General features: G+C 40.6%; 1 protein-coding gene across 1 annotated transcript; it reads left to right on the top strand.

Moving 5' to 3' along the window:
- The first annotated feature begins 13048 nt into the window (after nt 1-13048).
- Nucleotides 13049-22719, top strand: acod1 (aconitate decarboxylase 1). Its single transcript, XM_039015069.1, has 5 exons — nt 13049-13098; nt 13351-13512; nt 13999-14088; nt 20733-20932; nt 21227-22719. Exons 1-5 carry the CDS (start codon nt 13075-13077, stop codon nt 22188-22190), a joined length of 1440 nt encoding a protein of 479 aa, XP_038870997.1. The 5' UTR covers nt 13049-13074; the 3' UTR covers nt 22191-22719.
- Nucleotides 22720-23931: the final 1212 nt, after the last annotated feature.

The raw sequence follows: 23931 nt of genomic DNA, 5'->3' as shown, positions 1-23931 counted from the left end.
CTTTACGCGCAGTTCTGTGTCACTGTCACCGACTGGAATCCCTATAATAATGAGACAAAGTCTAGCGGTTTGTTTATGTAATGCTGTGCTTGCGAGGGGAGGAGAGAGTAGACAGCTGATTTGAATGATGACTGTTAACTCTTTACCAACAACAGACCTACAGTAGGCCTAGTCTATGACTGCATTCTATGACAATGGTGAGACTAGGGGAGACAGGACCCACTGGGTACAGACGTCAGTTTAAAGTTTAGTTTTGATTTAAATTTGATTTAAACTAACATGAATTCAATGTAAAATCAACACCAAATGTCACCATGTCATTGGATTTAGGTTAAAAGTTGGTGGGAAACAAGACGAAATACCCTTATGTTGATGACTTTTTGCAAATCCAATTAGTTTTACACGTTGATTCAACATCATCTTATTGATTTTTGGGGTTGAAATGACATGGAAACAAAGTTGATTCAACCAGTTTTTGCTCAGTGGGGATATCGTACTGCTATCGTTTTCTCTATTAGCCCAGATCAGTCATGTTACAAGAAAGGTACATTGAATAAGTCATACATTTAAAGGGACAAGATTTTTTTGCGGGTTATTGGCATTTCGGCTTTTAAAAGCAATGTCCCCACGTTTGCGGAGATCCAATTCACAGTATATATCATCTCAATCTAAAATGTATGTTAAAAGCATCAGTGCCGAGGCTATAGCCCGCGAATGGCCTGATTCCCGGCCTAGGTCAGGTAACCATAGAAAATGTTTGGATCACAATATTGATTTTAATCCACCGTCTGGCATATTTGTACCTGTGAAAAATAGCCTAATTGTTTATTAATTTGCCTATTTGTTATTCTGAACTGCAATATTTTACTGTAATAGACTACACTGTAATACTTTTCTGTAATTGCAACAGTAAAACACTTTAGAATGGTTGCATCACCGCCTGGTATGGCAACTGTTCGGCATCTGACCGTAAGGCGCTACAGAGGGTAGTACGTACGGTCCAGTGCATCACTGGGGCCAAGCTTCCTGCCATCCAGGACCTATATACTAGGCGGTGTCAGAGGAAAGCCCCAAAAATTGTCAGAGGCTCCAGTCACCCAAGTCATAGACTGCTTTCTCTGCTACCGCATGACAAGCAGTACCGGAGTGGCAAGTCTAGGACCAAAAGGCTCCTTAACAGCTTCTACCCCCAAGCCATAAGACTGCTGAACAATTAATCAAATGGCCACCGGACTATTTACATTGACCCCCCCTCCCCCCATTTGCTTTGTACACTGCTGCTACTCGCTGTTTATTATCTATGCATAGTCACTTCACACATACCTACATGTACAAATTACCTTGACTAACCTGTACCCCTGCACACTGACTCGGTAACGGTACCCCCTGTATATAACCTCGTTATTGTTATTCTATTGTGTTACTTTTTATAATTTTTTACTTTAGTTCATTTGGTAAATATTTTCTTAACTATTTCTTGAACTGCACTGTTGGTTAAGGGCTTGTAAGTAAGATTTCATGGTAAGGTATACACTTGTATTGTATTCGCACGTGACAAATAAAGTTTGATTTGATTTTGATTTGAAAAATACCATAAATGTGTTTTACTGCATTAATGCTGTAGATTGCACTGCACTGTGGGTAAAATGCTGAAAAATACTGTTATTAACTGTAATTGAAGGCATCCTGTAAAAATGACTCTAACATACAATACTGTATTTCTTATGCCCACTGTAGATTCTGTATATTCATATTATCAGATTTAGACAGCAACCTCATGCTGTCTGGTGAGACATATGAAGCTCAGACTATTTTAGTAAATATCTTCTTGAAGTGGCAGTGAAGAGGAATAATATTTTCAGGTAGGTACCTTGACTTGTTTATTAGTATCTTTATTGTTAGCGAACATTGATAGTTTATCATGCCTCAGAGAGAGACACACATCATAATAATGTGAGATCTCACATCTTTCAACATGTTTTTTACAAAAGTATAGATTTGGAGTTAGATAACTTGGATTTTTCAGCAGGTACATACAGTTGAAGTCGGAAGTTTACATACACATTAAAACTCGTTTTTCAACCACTCCACACATTTCTTGTTAACAAACTATAGTTGTGGTAAGTCGGATAGGACATCTACTTTGTGCATGACACAAGTAATTTTTCCAACAATTGTTTGCAGACAGTGTATGTACACTAAGTGAAATAATCTAAGTTGACTGTGCCTTTAAACAGCTTGGAAAATTCCGAAAAGAATGTCATGGCTTTAGAAGATTCTGATAGGCTAATTGACAATTTGAGTCAATTGGAGGTGTACCTGTGGATGTATTTCAAGGCCTACCTTCAAACTCAATGCCTCTTAGCTTGACATCATGGGAAAATCTAAAGAAATCAGCCAAGACCTAAGAATAGAAATTGTAGACCTCCACAAGTCTGGTTCATCCTTGGGAGCAATTTCCAAACGCCTGAAGGTACCACGTTCATCTGCACAAACAATAGTACGCAAGTATAAACACCATGGGACCACGCAGCCGTCATACCGCTCAGGAAGGAGATGTGTTCTGTCTCCTAGTGATGAACGTAATTTGGTGCGAAAAGTGCAAATCAATCCCAGAACAACAGCAAAGGACCTTGTGAAGATTCTAGAGGAAACAGGTACAAAAGTATTTATATCCACAGTAAAACGAGTCCTATATCGACATAACCTGAAAGGCCGCTCAGCAAGGAAGAAGCCACTGCTCCAAAACCGCCATAAAAAAGCCAGACTACGGTTTGCAACTGCACATGGGGACATATCCGCTGGTCTTTTGAAACAAAAATAGAACTATTTGGCCATAATGACCATCGTTATGTTTGGAGGAAAAAGGGGGAGGCTTGCAAGCCGAAGAACACCAACCCAACCGTGAAGCACGTGGGTGGCAGCATCATGTTGTGGGGGTGCTTTGCTGCAGGAGGGACTGGTGCACTTCACAAAATAGATGGCATCATGAGGGTGGAAAATTATGTGGATATATTGAAGCAACATCTCAAGACATCAGTCAGGAAGTTAAAGCTTGGTTAAAAATGGGTCTTCCAAATGGACATTGACCCCAACCATACTTCCAAAGTTGTGGCACAATGGCTTAAACCTTCTTATGGCTGATCGATATGACAACAAGTGCAGGGCGCCAAATTCAAACAACAAAAATCTCATAATTAAAATTCCTCAAACATACAAGTATCTTATGCCATTTTAAAGGTAATCTTGTTGTTAATCCCACTACAGTGTCCGATTTCAAAAAGGCTTTACAGCGAAAGCACCACAAACGATTATGTTAGGTCACCGCCAAATCACAGAAAAACACAGTCATTTTTCCAGCCAAAGACAGGAGTCACAAAAAGCAGAAATAGAGATAAAATTAATCACTAACCTTTGATGACCTTCATCAGATGACACTCATAGGACTTCATGTTACACAATACATGTATGTTTTGTTCGGTAAAGTTCATATTTATATCAAAAAATCGCAGTATACATTGGCGCGTTATGTTCAGTAGTTCCAAAAACATCCGGTGATTTTGCAGAGAGACACATCAATTTCCAGAAATACTCATCATAAACGTTGATCAAAGATCAAGTGTTATACATGGAATTTTAGATCCACTTCTCCTTAATGCAACCGCTGTGTCCGATTTCAAAAAAGCTTTACGGAAAAAATCAAACCATGCAATAATCTGAGGTCGGCGCTCAGAGCCCGATCAAGATAAAAATATATCCGCCATATTGTGCAGTCAACAGAAGTCAGAAATAACATTATAAATATTCACTTACCTTTGATGATCTTCATCAGAATGCACTCCCAGGAATCCCAGTTCCACAATAAATGTTTGATTTGTTCGGTAATGTCCATCATTTATGTCCAAATAGCTACTTTTGTTAGCGCGTTTTGTAAACAAATCCAAAGTCACGAAGCGCGTTCACTAAAAGCAGACGAAATGTCAAAAAGTTCCGTTACAGTCAGTAGCAACATGTCAAACGATGTATTGAATCAATCTTTAGGATGTTTTGAACATAAATCTTCAATAATGTTCCAACCGGAGAATTCCTTTGTCTTCAGAAATGCGATAGAACAGAGCTCGCTCTTACATGAACGTGTATGGTCAGCGCATGTTCAGCTCATGGTAGACCTTACTCAATCCCCTCTCATTCGACCCCACTTCACAGTAGAAGCATTAGACAAGGTTCTAAAGACTGTTGACATCTAGTGGAAGCCTTAGGAAGTGCAACATGACCAATATCGCACTGTATCTTCAATAGGGGCTGAGTTGAAAATCGACCAACCTCAGATTTCCCACTTCCTGGTTCGATTGTTTCTCAGGTTTTTGCCTGCCATATGAGTTCTGTTATACTCACAGACATCATTCAAACAGTTTTAGAAACTTCAGAGTGTTTTCTATCCAAATCTACTAATAATGTGCATATATTAGCAACTGGGACTGAGGAGCAGGCAGTTTACTCTGGGCACGCTTTTCATTCAAAAGTGAAAATGCTTCCCCCTATCCCACGACAAGTTATCTCCGAAGAACAGAGGTCTCTCCTTAATGCCCCTATTACCGAGGAAGAGATAATGTTTGCAATTAATAATCTGCTAAATGGTAGGGCCCCAGGACCAGACGGGTTTTGTAGTGAGTTCTATAAGGAGTTCCATGGCCTGATCCTTGATCCATTATGTGATATGTTTAACCACTCATTTTCAAATGATCAGCTTCCTCAAACACTGAGAGAAGCCAACATATCACTTATTCTCAAAAAGGGAAAATGCCCAGAGTCTTGTTCCTCGTACAGACCCATTTCCCTTTCTGAATGAGGATAGAAAATTGCTTTCTAAAATTTTTGCCACAAGATTAGAGGACTCACTGTCACTAATTGTGAAAGGAGACCAAGCTGGCTTCATTAAGGGCCGTAAAGTCATGTAACAATGTCAGGCGGCTTCTTAATTTAATTCCTACCAACGAAGTGCTATGGATGGTCTTGTGCTCTCCCTAGATGCTGAGAAAGCATTTGACCGTGTGGAGTGGTCTTACCTATTCTTTGCTCTAACTAAATTTGGTCTAGGGGACAACTTTATAAAATGGGTGAAAGTTTTATATGATGATCCTCAGGCTGCTGTCCTTACTAACGGGCTATGGTCAAATAGCTTCTCTATACATAGAAGTACCAGACAGGGCTGTCCTTTGTCCTCTCTCCTATTTGCACTCACTATGGAACCACTGGCCGAGGCCATCAGGGTAACGCCTGCTATACAGGGGCTGCTCATTGGTGATGTTCACCATAAAATAAGCTTGTATGCTGATGATGTCCTGATATTCATCTCTAGTCCCGAGACTTCAATTACTTCTCTTGTTAATATTATTGAATTATTCAGCGAATTCTCAGGCTACAAGATTAACTTAACTAAATCAGAGGCTATGCCACTTGGTAACCTTCACTCTGTACCTAATACTTCTCCCCCTTCCCTTTTAAATGGTCTCCCTCAGGTTTTACGTATCTGGGTATATTTGTAACTCCTAAATTCCAGCAAACGTACAAAGCCAATTTTGTTCCCTTGTTTGATACAATAAGATAGAATCTGGAGCGCTGGAACTCTCTTCTGATTTCATGGTTGGGTGGAATATCCCTCTTGAAAATGAACATTTTACCTAGACTACTTTACCCAATCCAAATGATCCCAGTATTACTCTCCAATAAGGTAATAAAGGATGTAAATGGATGGCTAAGTTCCTTTATATGGAGTAAATGCAAGCCAAGACTTAAGATGGCAATATTGCAGCTGCCAAGTTCTATGGGTGGCTTGGATCTGCCCAATATCAGGTTCTATCAATGGTGTGCCCACCTATGTTATATTTTTGACTGGATCACAAATGATGACTCCTCTATTTGTTTAGACATTGAGACTTCTCTTTCAAAATACCCCTTACAGGATTTTTTTCCCCCAGAAGTTTCTAGTCTGTAACAGATCACTGCAATAATCCCATTACACTTAACACACTCAAAGTATGGAGGTCAGTTCAACGTCTTTTGGGAAGGTCCAAACTAACCACTGCTCTTAACAACCCAGATTTTGGTCCAGGATTGCTGGATGCTGGCTTTAACTTTTGGCTTAATAAGGGCATACGCAGACTAAATGACTTATTTGCTGATAAGATTTTATAGTCATTTGAGCAGATGGTTAAGAAATGCCGACTCCCAAAGCAGTACTTTTTCCTCTTCCTACAAGTAAGACATATTTTGAAGAGCACCACCTTAATTGGCAACCCTGATGTGTCTGTCATTGAAAGAAAGCTTTTTTCCCCACAAGGTAAATGTCTATATGGCAGTTTTATGATGCTTTAAGGTCCTTATGATGCTTTAAGGTCGACACACAGAGGGTGAAACAAGTGTGGGAGAAAGAATTGTCTGTTACTATTGATGAAGAGATGTGCGAGGACATTTGGAGATATGCTAAAACAATATCTCTATGTAATCGTACTAGAGCAATCCAGTTCAGAATAATACACAGATTGCATATATCCCCAAATCACAGACATGCTTTTAGCCCCTCTTCCTCTTCTCCTCATTGTCTCAAATGTAAAACTGACACAGGCACCCTAACACCTTGTTTATGGTCATGTACCAAAATACAAAGACACTGGTCTGGTGTTCTGCAAGAAATTGAAAAGATCCTAGGGGTTGATCTAAAATTGGATCCAATTTCTTTACTGTCAGGTCTCCCTAGTAGGCATGTTACTTCTGTGGTTAAGAGGAGACTTTACAACATCCTTACCTTCGCAGCGAGGAAAAACATCCTTTTACAGTGGATTAGTGATCAGGTTCCTTCTATTAAAGATTGGCATAAGATACTATTTGAATAAGTGCCATTGGAATATCTGACATGTACATTACATTCTAAAACAGATCAGTTCTACAAAGTATGGGAACCTAATCTAAATTACCTAGAACCTGAGATATCAGCTATTATGCTGCAAGGATTCTCTTAGAATGGTGGTGATCTATGTATTTCAGAATTACACTGTACGTTCCATGTGTGGAACCTAACTTCTTGGTTTAAACTGAGCTTTTTTGTTTAATTTCTGTTGGTATGTTTGTTTAAAATGTATGTATTGAGAGACGCAATGATGGGGATGGGGTGAGAAGCGCAGAGCGGGGAGAGGAAGATGGTGTGTATGTATGTACTGTATATATATATATATATATATATATCTGTGTATGTATGTATATATGTATGCAGGTATGTGTAAGTGAGGGCTGTTGTTTTGCTTTGTCTTTGTTGTATCTTTAATATGGGTTAACATTGTGAAATTACAATAAAAAATACTGTTACAAAAAGAAACAATGAAAACGAAAATCAATTTTTTAATAAAGTCCTGAAGTGGTATCGATATATTGACGAAACGTTTTGCATATGGGGAGGAACGGGAGAAGAGCTGTCAGACGTTATGGCATTACCCAATGACATTGAGCCCAATCTCAAATTCACTATTGAATGTGATACTAAACGTGTTCATTACCTTAATATGTAGATTGAGAAATCAAATGGAACCCTGTTTACAACTCTGTATAGAAAAGAAACGGACAGAAATATTATATTACAGCTTCCACCCTGAGCCATTAAAAAGAGGACTTCCACGAAACCCGTTTTTCAGACTGCGCGGTATATGCCACTCTCCACAGAGAACGGTCTAGAAAAAGCAGCGGAGATGCGCAACAGGTTTCTAAGAAGAGGCTACTCTCCACGTGTGGATGAAACTCTTATTTTGTCATTGGGGAAAACACGAGATGAACTGCTGCAAAAAAAGACCCACTACAGCTAAAGAACACTCTGTAATGTTCATCACCACATATACTTTGAACTCACGAAAAGTGGGAGATGCGGTCAAGAAACACTGGCATGTTTTATCATCAGACCCAGCTGAATTTAAGAATCCACCACATTGTATATAGGAGAGGTCGCAATTTACGCGATAAATTGGTCCATGCCAACTGCCAGTCACAAAAGAAAATAAGCCAGGCTCTTTTATGCTCTGTTCCGAATGCTATAAATGCAGAGGTTGTGCACAATGCAACAATATGATGAAGTGTGAATATTTACGCCACCCACATACAGGAAAACGGTTCCAAATAAATTACATTATAACGTGCTCCACCACCCATGTTATCTACATGATTAAATGTCCATGTGGGCTGTGTTATGTAGGTAAAACCTCTCGTTCTCTCAAACAGAGAATTAGTGAACATAAAAGTTCAATCAGGAGAAACGACAGGGATTATCCAGTCGCAGTACATTTTAATGACCAAAAACATGATATTTCTACCTTTAGATTTTGTGGCATAGAGAACGTTAAGATCAGACAGGGGAGGTGATATAAATAATACTCTGAGTAAAAGAGACACTATTTTCTAAAGGTCTTAATGATGAAATGCCTATGTATGTTATGTTGTAAATGTGAACATGAATTAACGCTCCCATTTCAGATTACTCTTAACGTTTTTATTGCTCTGTACCAAATGATTTATGAAAACTTACCTGGTGGGTCGATGTCCTCATTGTGGTTTTACAGACGTGTTTAATACGTTTTATGTACACACCTTATTCGAATATTTATGAAATGCACATTGCTATATTTGGTAACACTTATTTTCCCTAGACTCCAAACCAATTCGATGCATGGAACGGATGTTGGTGGAACTATGTCTACATAAGGGTGCACATTTTTTTGAAACTCACAAAAGCTCTGATGAAGGCCTTGAGGCCGATATGTAAAGCTTATTAAAGAGAAGTGATACTATCAAGAGCAGTGTGCGGGTTTCTTCTTTTTTCTCAGCATGTAAATCTTTGTCGGGAAAACAAACAAAAAATGTTTTAGATGCATGCCAGCAAAGCCACTACACAACACTAAACAATACATTAATTGCACTATAACAGTGACAAACGGTGCCCACAAACTGTTAGGGCCTACAGAAAGCTGTCCCAACAGCAGAGCTTTCTTTTCAGCACCATAGAGTGAATCCTTACCACTGCTACACCTGGCTATCAGTGGAGCCTTGTCTGGCAGCGAAACAGTTCATTCAGCCTCATTTACTGCATTAAAAAAACATAGCTGATATATATATTTGGTAACACTTATTTTCCCTCGACTCCAACCCCATTCGATGCATGGAATGGATGTGGGCGGAGCTATGTCTACATAAGGGTGGTAATTTAAAAAAACTCACAAAAGCTTTGACGAAGGCCTTGAGGCCGATATGTAAAGCTTATTAAAGAGCAGTGAGACTAGCAAGAGCAGTGTGCGGGTTTCTTCTTTTTTCTAATTTATTCAACTGTTACCATGCACCTGCAAAAAAGATAGCTCAGATGTGCGAGTGCCTTTTACATTTTGAAGATTTAGATGCTAAAATCACCACTGCTTATACACTATATTAGGCCCAGCCTTTGGAACTTTGGTTTTCCTAGATATGGCTTATTGTGATAAGTATATCTGATGTATTTGGATACTGCTTTAAAGCAAATGTGCAGCATTAGTAAAGATGTGATCAATACATGTTAATGATTTCATTCCTGTGCTGTTTGTAACAACCCTGGTAGGTTGACTGAGGCACTGGTTACAGTTTGACGCTTTTTCTTGAGTGGGCAGCTTGAAGAATTCCAGTCAATATTTAAATCACCCAGAAAATATATCTCTCTGTTGATATCACATACTACATTGTCAAGCATTTCACACATGTTATCCAGATACTAAATTTTAGCAATTGGTGGTCTATAGCAGCTTCCCACACAAATGGGGTTTAGGTAGGCAGATGAACCTGTAGCCATATTACTTCAACATTATTTAACATGAGATCCTCTCTAAGCTTCACAGGAATGTGGTTCTGAATCTAAATGGCAACACCTCCACATTTGGCATTTCTGTCTTTTCTGTAGATGTTATAACCATGTATTGCTACCACTGTATCATCAAAGGTATTATCTATGTGAGTTTCAGAGATTGTCAGAATATGAACGTCATCTGGTACTAGCAAATGATTGATTTCATGAACCTTGTTTCTTAAGCTACGTATGTTAACGTGGGCTATGTTTCGTACTTTTCAGGAATGCTTGATTGTTTTCATTGCTTTCCTGTGAAGTTGAGCAAAAGTAGACATGCTCATGTTATTTATGTTAGTGCAGGGTGAGCTGCACACAGTGGACATATTAGGGCAGAGGCATTTAGGGCAGTTAGAGGGGCATAAATTAGGTTACTTACATTGTGTCTTCCAACATTCCTGGGATAATGTACATTTGCGGAAGCATCATGACAACTCAGTGACACAATGGTAGGGATTAACTGAGCTGGGCTTGGGTAATTGATAAATCATTGACCCAACGCAGCCTTATAATGCAATGAAATGATCCAGGAATCAAAATGATAAAACACGATTTGTTTCCATAAGGTAATTGTCAAAAAAATTTACACTCACAGAGCTGCATTAGTCTCGTAGCGTTCAATGCCACGATTTAGGGAGGGCAGAGGGCCAGATATTATAGGGTGTTTGTTGGTGTCATTTTGTTCTTTAAAATTCATTGTCAGCTGTTCTGAGCTGCCCTTCATAATGTCATTGAATCCCACATTAACTATGATAGACTCAATTTCCTGATGCAGGTTTAACATTTTTGGGAGCAGCTTATGGATGTCCTGTACTAGTGCTCCTGGATAGCACACATATTTTGCTCCAGAGACTGAGACATTTCTTACCATTGAACTGTCCAATACAATGGCCGGAGAAGGGGATGCAGAAATCTGCCTATTCCTTCCCCTCACACAATTCGTGGAACCTTTCACAGGCCCATGAGAAGCAGGATAGCTAGGATACGCCGACAGCTATCTACAATCTATATGCAATATTAAAGCTGATCTACCCCCTTAAGACTTAAGACTTTTTAAGTTAAGGTTAGGTTTAAAATCAGACCTTCCAAATTGTAATTACAAGTGGGAAACCTTTTGTTACCCGAGTTGCCAAGTTGGGATTTTTCGGCACTGACCTTTCACCTTTTTTGACAATTACACTTATCAATGTGGATATTGTAGCTAGTTTGACCATATTTTCAATGTTAATCAAGCTAGCTTACTTTATTATTAGCAACGTTAGCTATTTTATCAAGATAGTTAAAATCTTATTGGTTGAAAAATTGGTCCGACTTCAATAGCACTTGCACACAATTATGTCGGATGTACGACCTCCTGTTACCTAGTTTCCCACGAGCACATGAATGCCCTATTACTCCTGAAAACCAAATGTTCATTATGTTCATTTGACTGCAGTTTAGGTATGTGGTCAGTTGTTATATTAAGAAGTGTCAAATTAGTGATATGCAGGCTCTTTTATTTGTTATCTTAGGTACCTTTTATACATGTAGTTTACTCATATCTGTTTTCCTATGACAGTGTAGAAGTAGTACCATAACCTATCCAGTGGATGGCAAAGTGTAGGAGATGGCACGGTGTAGTAGATGGCAAAGTGTAGGTCTGTTCAAAGCATTAAATCCAGATTCTGTGTTCTTGATATTCTGTTATCTTGGATCAGAATAATCCTATCCGATTATTTTCGGAAAAACGGGCAAAAAAAAGCCAGATCGATCTGATCCTGGATTGAAAAAAAGCGCATTACAGAATCCGGATCATTCTGAAAGTTCTGAAAAACTGGACCCTGGGGATGAGTGAGTCATTGGTTTAGAATATCAATTGAGCGTTTCAATTACAGAAAGCTGTCCAACAGTGAACTCTGGTGGTCCCAAGGTGGAAACACAGTGTTTCTCCTTTGTGGCTCATTGTCGTCTCTTCAGACAACTCATGTGAAAGCAGGGCAGCCGCAGGACAGGGGTAAGAAAGGGAAAATAAGAGACTGACATCAAAAAACACATATCATGTAGCCTATATCAAGTATGTGTTATTTGATGTGGTATCTTTTTAGGCATTCCAAGGGGGAATCTGAACACACGCATGCAAGCTGTTGTGTCTAGGATTCTGCAGTGGTTTTAGTCAATGTGCTTATAGCTCACATTGTAGCTTTGTTTCATTTCCATATCCATTGAACCAAATGGGGGAATTCCTGGATTTACAAATTACAGAGTCAGCGTCAAATGTCCAGTGTGTGTGGGTCTCAAAAAAACTGAAGTTACGAAACGCAGTGGCATGCTTGAGTTCCTCAAATCTGCTTATTAGAATCACTGTGAACTCTGATCTTTTTCTCATGACCCTAGTAGTAGTCATGTGAAATGGCTGGAATAAAATTGATTAAAGCTTTCCTAGAATACTATAATACTAAACAATAATGCATTAGTACTTTTTTCTGCATGGATAGTCTAATCCTTGTCTTCAAATCATCTGGTTCAGTCACTATACCCAGAGCTGAGCATTACGCTCTGCCACCTCTGGTTGCTCGGCATTTCCACCCCTTTGATGGAGGGGCCAACTCCCGCTCATCCCAGTCAAAGCTCTTCTCTGTCCTGGTACCCCAATGGTGGAACAAGCTCCCCCTCGACAACCATCAGACTGTCCCCATCTTCCGAAAATGTCTGAACCCCCCCCCCCACTCACACTTATATTTTCTTTCTAGCACTCATTTTTCTAATAGCAGCTTTTTAAAATGTTTTTTTTAACTTGCAATGACTTTAATATGTGGTTGTTTTACATACCTTACTAGGATGCACCGACTAAGTCGCTTGGATGAGAGCGTATGCTAAATGACATGACAATCATAAAGAACTGAGGACAATGCACATGACAATACTCAAATATAAACACATAGACAATACAACACATTAGGACAAGACCATAAAAGGAATGAAATGTGGTACTAGCAATCAAAAAAGACAAGTAGAAGTAAAACTGTCTTTGGTTGTCATGAAAGTTCCCACACCTCAGTAAGCATGCCTTGGTTTGGCCATTCTGGAAAGTTTGTAAACCAGTATTGAGAAATGCCTTCTCTTATGATATAAAAGGGATCCCTGGTCATGTACACAGCCAAAAGGAGACAAGGGATAGTAGGGGCGGCACAATGCTACGCAAGGTTTCCCATCATGTCAGTGTTACACAAACAACTTTTAGTGTACTTTGTTTGGCACAAGATTCTGCAAGACAAAGGCATATTTGCAAAGTGGATCTCATGCTAGTAGTTAGATAGACAAAATTGATGTTACTTCACTTGGGTTCTTTGCCTACAGTGAGAATAACTACTATTGCTATAAGGGCTCCATGCTATCCCCATTGATTTCAGTTGGAATTGACTGCTGTCGGGGTAGCAATAAAACGTGAACTCCTCTGTCTCTTCCAGAGTGTCACAGAGAGTTTTGGCGCGGCCATCTCCAGCCTCAACGCAGTTCACCTGACAGATACTGTGATCCGCAGGAGTAAGAGGATGATGCTGGACACGTTGGGAGTGGGGCTCTTGGGGACCAGTACAGCGGTCTTCAGCAAAGCTCTACAGTACAGCCAGGTAAACTATATATAAGTACTGTACTTCACAACAGACAAGGAAACAGGCAAGCAGCAGTGTATATGGCTGTGCTTGTGGCATTTCTGCGTGTAAACAGAAATGACACGTGCCACAATGGGCACGTGGCTGTAAACTTTGATATCAATCTCGGCATATACTGTACAGTATGGTCATATTTTTACACCAAAATATGTTTCTGATTGTATATACTTTTTATTTTCAATTGTTTACATGTTTATAGTTATGTATGCCATTTGCTACATACCATATATGCCATATGCCATTGCCCCTACAGTTATTTTTCAACATTTATTGTTGAAAAACGATATCCTGAGTTAACAATGATAATGTACGAGATATTTTTAGCACAATTGTGATATTTAGACCCTAAAATCTAAAATGGGGACTTATATGGTTGACTAGAGGCAGGTTACTAATCGGTCCACCCTCAGAGTTTCTGATGCTGTTGATGGTGTATGATCTTAGTTCTTCAAATCAGTGGAGAGGAGCAGTGTGTGGGGAGGATCTGGGATGACACTGCCACCCCAGTATGCTGCCTTCGTCAATGGCATAGCGGTAAGACATCTCACATACAGTGCGCCCCCATATACTTACCAAGTGATTTATCTTTCAATGTTCCTCTTAATCTCATTATATTCCTATTCAAATCCCTCCCTTTGTCCTTATTTTTCTCTGTGGTAAATGTTGACGTTTTAATTGAGATTTGATTGACGCGTTATACTCTGAAATGTTAATATTTATAAGATGTTAATATTAATAAGAGAATGCATTTTATTCAGTACTCAGTTTTATCACAATTCCCCCTGTATGTTTCACTTCCTCAAGTTGTTAGTGACCTAATACTTGGGTCGGTTACTTTCTAAATGTAATCCATTTACAGAACCTGTCCAAAATTGTGATCAGTAACGTAATTTTGGGATTACCCAAACTCAGTAACGTAATCTGATTATTTTTAGTTACCTTGGATTACTTTCCCCTTAAGAGGCATTAGAAGAAGACAAAAATGATCAATCAAACGCACTTGGTGTGTCATCATAGTGGTCTCTGACTTGTGATCAGACTAGTTGGAAAAAACTTAAACTTGCGCCTTTTTAAAGGCTGAATTGAATGTCATTGGTAAACAGAAAAGTGTCATACTGTATTTTTTTCTCGCAAACATCCTATCTGCATTTAATAAGTAATCCAAGAAGTAATCATCTAGTTTCTCAAAAGTATCTGTAATCCTGAACTGGGTTGTGTTCAATAGAGCAAACCGTGGTAGCACATTTTGTATGGCCAAATTTGAACATTTTGTTCACTTCTGGAGCCTGTTCAGGAGGGTGCAATGTCACAGAACATTCAGACAGAAATGCATTTAGTATCAGATATGCATGTCTGTCATGTAGAATAGGTCATCGTATCAGCTCTATTCTATTTATATCTTTTTTTTTTCAATTTAAAGTTTTATTAAGTTTTCAATCAACCAACCAAACACATTCCACATTCACAGATGTGACAGACTTAAAAAAATAATAATAATAAAAAATTGTTTTTATATATATATATATATATATATATATATATATATATATATATATATATATATACATACATACATACATACATACATACATACATACATACATACATACATACATACATACACACACACACACACACACACACACACACACACACACACACACACACACACACACACACACACACACACACACAAATAATAATTATAACAACATTTAAAATATAGAACTTGCAGCAGCACTATCAAGGTTCTTATTAGCTATTTCCAGCCTTAGCTGAGATGACGAGCCAATAATTAGTTTTTAGATTTTACAGCACCTTACACAACACGCATCTGCTCATCTCCCTGATCCCCCCATTCACTTTGTCCAATTTGAAATATAGTTGAGTAGTGGTGACCAGAGTCTATCAAACTTGGGCTGTCTCTTGTGGAGGTCATAAGTGAGCTTTTCAAGAGGGAGAAAGTCAACAATCTGGTCAATCCACATTTTAAATGTAGGAGAGGTACTAGAGGCCCACAATAGAAGAATACATTTCTTAGCAAAGTATGTAATGGTCATAAGCAAATTTTCTCTGTCAGGATCAAGAACAAAGTCCTGCTGGGCATTAAGAAGATAGAGACACGGGGTCATATCAAACTGTACATCTAGTATTTTCTGTGCAGCAGTATGTATAGATTGCCAAAATCTGGCAATCTCTCTACAGCTCCAAAATACATGCATATAGGTTCCACTTTCAGAGGTACATCTTTTACAGTTAGGAGAAATGTCTGTTTTCATTCTATGGAGTCTCAAGGGAGTGTAATAAAATTTGTAAAAAAAATTGTAATTAGATTCTTTCATTTTTACATTAGTAGAGGAGCAGTATACCCTGTCGCAAACCTCCGCCCATAACTCATCACTGATAGTCAGACCAAGGTCCTTTTCCCAGATTATTTTCAAAGGAGTAAAGGAGGATCCTCCTTTCTCAGAAAGGAGTCTATAGATATAAGATATTTTGCCTTTAATGGATTGTGCTGTGACAAGAAGGGTTTCAACTTCATTCAACTGAGTTCTAAACCTCCTCTTGGAAGTAAATGAGGAGATGACATGTCTAATTTGAAGATATTTTAAAAAAATGGGATCTTGGCACATTGAATTCACTGCAGAGCTCTTGAAAGGATTTCAGTGTAGTGGTCTTCTGATGAAATAGGTCTGAAAAGGTCCTGATTCCTAGAGTATGCCAAAGATTAAAGTTGGCCTCCCTCAGGGCTTTTGGCAAGTCTGGGTTGCCTACTATAGGCGAGTGAGAACATATTTGGGAGGAGATTCCCAGGTATTTCTTACAGTCCCTCCACGCTAGTAGGGTGCTGTAAATCACAAATGTTTTGGCTATGTTGCCCACTTCACTAAAGTTATTAATGAATATAGTTGAGCTTAGTGGCAATGAACCACAGGATTGGGTTTCTATCTGGCTCCACGTTGACTCTTGTCTGTTTGTGATCCATGTTAGCATGTTGCGGATTTGGGCAGACCAGTAGTACAATTGAAGGGAGGGAAGGGCAAAACCACCCTTAGATTCAGGTTTCGATAGAGTGGAGAGCTTGATCCGAGGTTTTTTATTGCCCCATATAAATTTGGTGATGCTTTGGTTAATTGTTTTGAAAAAGGAAGCTGGGAGATAGCATGGGAGCATCTGAAATAAATAGTTCAGTCTAGGGAGGATGTTCATACGGATTACATTAATTCTTCCTACTAAGCTAATTGGGAGGGAGATCCAGGTTTGGAGGTTGTTCTTGATTCGATCCAGGAGTGGAAGATAATTCTCCTTGAAAAGCCTATTCAGATCTGGTGTTATGAATATCCCAAGGTATTGAAACCCCTGTGTCTTCCATTGGAATGGGCATAGTGTCTTCATAGAACTGGTGAGTGTAATATTGAGAGGGCAGACAGTGGATTTGTTAAAATTAATCTTATAACCTGAAAACGTGCCATACTGAGCAATTGTGTCTAAAATGGGAGGAAGGGATTTCTCAGGGTTGGATATGTAGAGCAAGACATCATCCGCGTAAAGCGAAATCTTGTGCTGCAGGCCGCCTGCAGGAACACCTGTAATACTTGGATTGCTCCTTATCAACTCTGCCAGAGGCTCCGCCCCCAACAAGTAGAGCAGGGGGGACAGCGAGCACCCTTGTCTTGTGCCCCGTCCCAAAGGGAATCTGTGTTCAGTCCGTTAGTAGTCACCATGGCATTTGGATGAGAGTATAGTGATTTGATCAATTTAATAAAGTTTGGGCCCATATTGAACTTTTCTAAGACTGAGAACAGAAAGCTCCACTCCATCCTGTCGAACGCCTTCTCAGCATCCAGTGAAGCCAGCAGGACAGGTGTCTTCTGTGCGTTTACTTGATCAATAATATCAAAAAGACGGCGAATGTTATCAGAAGAGTATCTGTCTCTAATAAATCCAGTTTGGTCCGCTTTTATTATTTTGGGAAGAAGAGTGTTTAGTCTTTTGGCGAGCAATTTGGTAATTATTTTGTAGTCGAAATCCAACAAGCTTATGGGCCGGAAGGAGGAGCAGGATAGAGGGTCCTTGTCTTTTTTGAGCAACACTGTAATGCGAGCTGTGTGCATTGAGTCTGGGAGAACTCAGTTTTTGCAAAAATCCTCCAGCATTGGCATGAAAATAGGGCTAAGCTGGGGCCAAAAAGCTTTGTAGAACTCTCTGGGGAATCCATCTGGGCCTGGGGACTTATTAGGTGGCATGGAGGTAATTGCCTCCAGGATCTCCTCAGGAGTGAAGAGGGAGTTGAGATCTTCTTGGTCGGTCTCTGATAGTTTAGGCAGCGAGATTCCCTCTAGGAAGGAGTGGAGTTCTGCCTCCGTGTGTTTTCTCTCAGAGGTATATAGTTTGCACTAAAAATCATGAAAAGTTAAATTGATCTTTTTTGGGTCATATGTGACCTCGTCCTCTGCTGTTCGGATAGCCATAATTGTACGCTCTGACTGCTCTTTTTTTAATTGATAGTCCAAATTCAGTTTGGCTTTGGCTGCTTTAAGTTGACTCCAGGAGGTGCTGTCTGGGGATTGTTTATGTACTTTTTCACAGCGTTCCAGCTCCCTCTCCAGATCTAGCCTGTGTGCTTCCATTGCTTTTTTCTTAGAGGAAGCATATGCAATTAGATGACCTCTTAGTGTGGCTTTAGCAGCGTCCCACATTGTGGCCGGAGAAACAGGAGAATCTTTGTTGTCTTGTGTGTAGTTGTCTATCCATGTAGTTACCAATGTATGGAATGCTTCGTTTGATAGCATGGAGGTGTTGAATTTCCAGCTCTTTGACCTCGGGATGTTTTTGCAGAGGTCAAAGCGGAGGTGGACAAAGGCGTGATCCGAAAGCGCTATGGGTCCGATTGTACACGTGGCTGAATTTATTAAACTCTTTGGGATAAAAATGTAATCTATACGGGAGTAGGTGTTATGGGCATTAGAGTAGTATGTATAGTCCATAGATGAGCTATTAGTCTCTCTCCAGATATCTATCAGTCCCATCTCTTTAGTAAGAGAGTTCAACATCTTTGCAGATCTAGGATTTGTGGTGGGGACTTGAGATGATTTGTCTAGGGTTGGGTTCAGGGTACAATTAAAATCTCCGGCCAACACTCCAAAGGAAACACAATGCTCATTGAACAGGGTTATCATTTTCGACATAAAAGCAGGAGTATCTGTGTTAGGGGCGTATATGTTTAAGATAGTAATTGGTTGCCCATACAGTGACCCAGTTATCAAAATAAATCTCCCCTCCGGATCAGATATGTTTTTGTCAATTATGAATGGAACATTCTTATGGATAAGTATGGCTGTACCTCTACTGTTGGATTTGAAAGATGAGAAATACACCTGTCCCACCCAAGCTCTGCGGAGTTTGGCATGTTCAGCATCACAGAGGTGTGTCTCTTGCAATAGCGCGATGTCTGCTTTTTCCTTTTTTAGAGCACATAGTATCTTTTTCCGTTTTATTGCATGACCTAGACCATGGCAGTTCCATGTCAATAGATTTAAGGTACTAGTCATCGTCATCGAACAGTAATCGAACTTTAGTGCAAGTCATCTCTGGGTAAAGGTGGATAGTAGTTACAGCTGCGTTCACATAAAAGGAAAATAAATGGTTTACATAAAATAACAATCTCTGAACACCCCAGCCGAGTTCCCAAACAACTCGACATATCCCGTTGGATCTATTACCTCCCCGCTCAGTCACAATTCTGTGTTCCAAAAAAAACAAACGGGAACAGTTAGCAACGCACAACGTCTCCCCCTCCCCACCAAAGAAATGCCTCATCCTCTCCGCCCCGTATTGAGTAAATGACAACGTAGCCCCCGTCCAGACCACATTAAAAAAGGGAGAAAATAAAATCAATAGCCCAGCCTACATATAGTAGGCCTAGGTTATAATATGGGGCCTATCCCTCTCAGCTAAAGGAACATAAATATAGATTAGACGGCTATAATGACATTTAGCAGGGCGGGTGGGTCTTTGGATATTGGCTATATGTTGTCTTACCTCCTTTAGTAATAACAGTAATCGGTCCATTTCTCATTGACCGGGGTTGTCTTTCAAAAAACGTTTTGCCTCTTCGGGAGTTTTGAAGTGTCGCAGGGCTCCTTGGTGAAGAATCCTGAGCTCGTTTGGGTATTTGAATCCCCTAAAGATGCCTCGGTCAATGGAGCATTTCTTCACCTCGTCAAACTCTTGGCGCTTTCGGCATATTCCAGCTGACAGGTCCTGGTGTAAGGTGAGTTTGGCGTTTCCCACTGTAATGGTGTTGGTTTTCGCCGCCTGTAGGACTCGTTCCTTGTCAGTAAATCTCAGGAAACGTATGGTGATTGGGCGCGGTGGTTGTCTGGCTGCTGGTGGGGGCCTCAGTGCTCGGTGAGCTCTCTCGAGTTCTATGGGCCTGTCGGTGGACAGGTGGAGCCACTCGGGAAGTTTGTCTTGCAGGTAGCGGATCAGTGGCATGTTTCCCTCTTCTTTTTCGCCCAGATTTAATAGAACACAATTATTCCTTCGCCCCCTGTTTTCCAGGTCCTCTGTTTTCTCTTCCAGCTGCTCTATTTTTTTTCCGCATATGCTATTGTTTCCATGGCGTCTGTCAATAAGTTTTCCGTGGATAGGATTCGCCCCTCTGCCTCGTCCAGGCGCCCCGCGTTTATGGTTATCTTGTTGTTTATGTCAGGCAAAGCATTTTCCAGGATTGTCACCTTGCCCCCTATCGCACTGAGCTGAGCGTTAATGGCATCTAGTTTAGTGTTGAGTTCTGTACGTTGGGATCTCAGCTCAGAAAAGATGTCTTCGACAGAGTGCGAGGTTGGCATTCGTTGGGCCTCGGGGGGGAACGGGTCCTCTTGCTCCTGGCTAATGGCGCTAGCTTTTTCTGAAGCTAGCTGCTTCTTGGAGGCTTTTTCCGTCGCTAATGCTCGAGTCCGGGTAAAAATGTCACCTGTAGTGTCGCCTTTTGTAGCCGCCATGACTTTTTGACTAAAGCTAAATGAGTTTAAACTTGAAGTGGAGATAAGATTAGGAATTGGAAACTACTTGTGCGGAGCTGCTAGTTCATGCGGCCATCTCGTTCAGGGGTCACGTGATCCCCCTCTATTTATATCTTAACGTTTCACCTCTCTGAATGTACCTCGCCTCAGGTGCACTCTATGGACTTTGATGATACGTGGCACCCTGCAACCCACCCCTCTGGGGCGGTGCTCCCTGCCCTCCTGGCCCTGGCAGAGACTCTGCCCACCCAGCCATCTGGCCTGGACCTGCTGCTGGCCTTCAACGTAGGCATCGAGGTGCAGGGGCGACTCATGAGGTTCTCCAAGGAGGCCCACAATATACCTAGAAGGTATAAATGAGAATGCCAATAAATGTGTGGATTTGCATGCATGCAATTTGTTTTTATTGTTTGTACAAAATATGTTGGCAGTTTGTTTTGTACTGCCAATATAATTACTGTATATTTGTAGTCACAATTGCTTATTCAAATCATATTTGTGAGTAGAGATATACAGTACATGCATTGTACAGGATGTATTTGACACACATTAGCTATTGCACTCAAATCTAAAATACCACATTTCTGGTGAGCTTCTAATTCCAATCTTCCCCCAGTGCTAAACTTTTGATTCTTCTCTCCCAGGTTCCACCCTCCTGCTGTTGTGGGAGTGATGGGCAGTGCAGCAGCTTCAGCTAAGCTCCTAGCCCTCTCCCCAGCCCAGTGTGTCCACTCTCTGGCTATCGCTGCCTCCTCCGCGGGGGCCCCCATGGCCAATGCAGCTACCCAGACCAAACCCCTCCACACTGGCAATGCCGCCCGCAGAGGCCTGGAGGCCGCCAAGCTCGCCCTGCTGGGGCTGGAGGGAAGTCAGGCCATCCTGGATCTCGAGTCTGGCTTCGGGGTCTTCTACTCAGACTATAGTCCCTCGGAGCTCCCTGGGACTAATGATGGTTGTGGTGGTGGGTTTCGATGGGTTTTGGAGGAGCAGGATGTGGCCATCAAGCGCTTCCCGGCCCACCTGGGAATGCACTGGGTGGTGGATGCCGCCTTGGCAGTCCGGGCTAAGCTTGGAGCCTCCGGAGAACCTGACCTCTGTAAGGTCCAGAAGGTGGTGCTCCGAGTGCCTCCCTCCAGGTACATTGACTGCCCCTTCCCAGCCATGGAGCACCAGGCCAGGCATTCATTTCAGTTCAATGCCTGCTCAGCCCTGCTGGACAACCAGGTGTCCGTGAACTCCTTCAGCGGGCCTCAGATAGAAAGGCTGGCCTTGAGGGAGCTCCTGGCCAAGGTCAGAGTCGAGAACCCCCAAGACAACCACCCCAGCTTCGACAAGATGTACTGCGAGGTGACAGTAGAGATGGAGCATGGGGAGAGTGTCACAGCCAGGTGTAATACCTTCTACGGCCACTGGAGGAAGCCATTGAGTCAGGAGGACTTAGTTGGGAAATTTGAGGCGAACGCCTCCACTGTGCTTAGCCAAGAAGCTGTGGAGAGGGTTGTGGACTTTATAGGGAATATAGAGAAGTGCCCGGACTGTACGGTGCTGGGGTCATATCTGCAGATGAGCAGGCCGACAACCCATCTCTTCAGAGAACACCTTGGCTAACCAAAATCCCAGCACTCTCTCAGACCCCATTTGCATTATCCCTCGTCGAACAGCCGTGACAGGATTACATTCCGAACACAGGCTTTGAATTTATTGCAATTATACCTGGTATTAAAATGCATGCACTCTGGCTGCATTGTGTTCGGATCTCACTTTTTCCTCCCATTTATGCAACTTAGTTTGTGGTCACAATTCAAGTAGTAGGCCTAAATGAAATATAGCCTATACATCACATGGTATTCTGGTGCTTTCATTGTTTTTTCAAAGGTCCATTTCCATTTTATTATGCTAGGCATGACTGTATTTGTACAGCAGACCATCGGATACAGTATATTCACCTCCATTGGATTTTTTCACATTTTGTTGTGTTACAAAGTAGGATATAATTGTCATTTTTTTGTCACTAATCTACACAAAATAACTCATAATGTCAAAGTGAAAAGAAAATTGTATACATTTGTACAAATGAATAAAATTAATCATAAAAATGTCTTTGTCATGGCAAGCCTAAATAAGTTCAGTAGTTATAATTTGCTTAACAAATCAAATAACAACTGCAATACAGTGCTTGACTTGGGCAGGAGCTCACTGGAGCTGAGTTACAGTACCTCAAATTGTTTCCCAGCCCTGATTCCTCACATCTGCTAACTGTCACATAGATAAGATTATTTACTTTCTATAAAAGGAAAGAGCCAACTGTGTTCGTTGGGCTTTTCAACTCGGAACTATATGAGTGGTTGTTGAAATTGCTAAATTTTTCAAAATCTTACAATGAAGTTGTTGTTTGAAAGAATCTGCAGTCTCTCTTCCTATAGAATGTATACCACAGTGGATAGGCTGGACTGATTGCATTTACACTGAACTAAGATAGGAATAAAATTCAAGAAAGTCCACCTAGGTGGTCAGGTCAATCTGCTTACATTCCGAACTCAATGCGCATTGTGCGCATTTAGACCTGAGATTAACATGCGTTTCTTGTTATGTGAGTACAAATGTGCATACAGTTCACAATTTTAATGCAAGGAAAAATACTATTTGATCAAGTCTCTTTCACTATTTGACCTATAAGTCATTTCCACCATTATAAACCATAGGAAATCTTCCTACTTTGAGAGAACTTCTCATAACCATAGACATCTACAATACAGCTTCACTTACTGGCACACAACACAAAAGAGAAGCTTTGGCCATGTTTGAAAATGAACCCTCATTCCTTCCTTATTAAGGTCATCACTGATCTGACATGACTTGTTTCTGAAAGCAAACGTTCCCCTATCCAGACATGTTACATCAGCGATTATGAACACAAGGAAGGGCAGAGAATCACTATTGAGCCTCAATTTTGACGCTGCAGTGTCTGAATCAGGCGAATTTGAGCACATCCTGCTGTACCATGGCTCCGATGCGTTGAAAATCTCCTGGAGCAGGGCCTTGCACATGAAGGTGCTGGTGGTGACAAGTTTATTCTTCTTGTCCACATGGGTCTATGGAGTGATTTCAGTGCCAACAGAAATTATATTTTAAATTTATAATTTTGAATACGTGTTAGGATATTGAATTTTATCATTTGAATCTGTTTGAATTCAATATTTTTTTATTTGTAATGCACAAATTTAATCATTATTATGATTTGAAACTGAATTGAATGAATATTGCATTCAGTTTTGAAATTACATTTCAATTTAATTCAATATTCAAATTCAATAATTATATATTTAATTTCAATATGGTAGATATTGCA

The sequence above is a fragment of the Salvelinus namaycush genome, chromosome 19, assembly GCF_016432855.1.
Source record: "Salvelinus namaycush isolate Seneca chromosome 19, SaNama_1.0, whole genome shotgun sequence".
NCBI lineage: Eukaryota > Metazoa > Chordata > Actinopteri > Salmoniformes > Salmonidae > Salvelinus > Salvelinus namaycush.
This window is presented reverse-complemented; position numbering and strand designations above follow the sequence as displayed.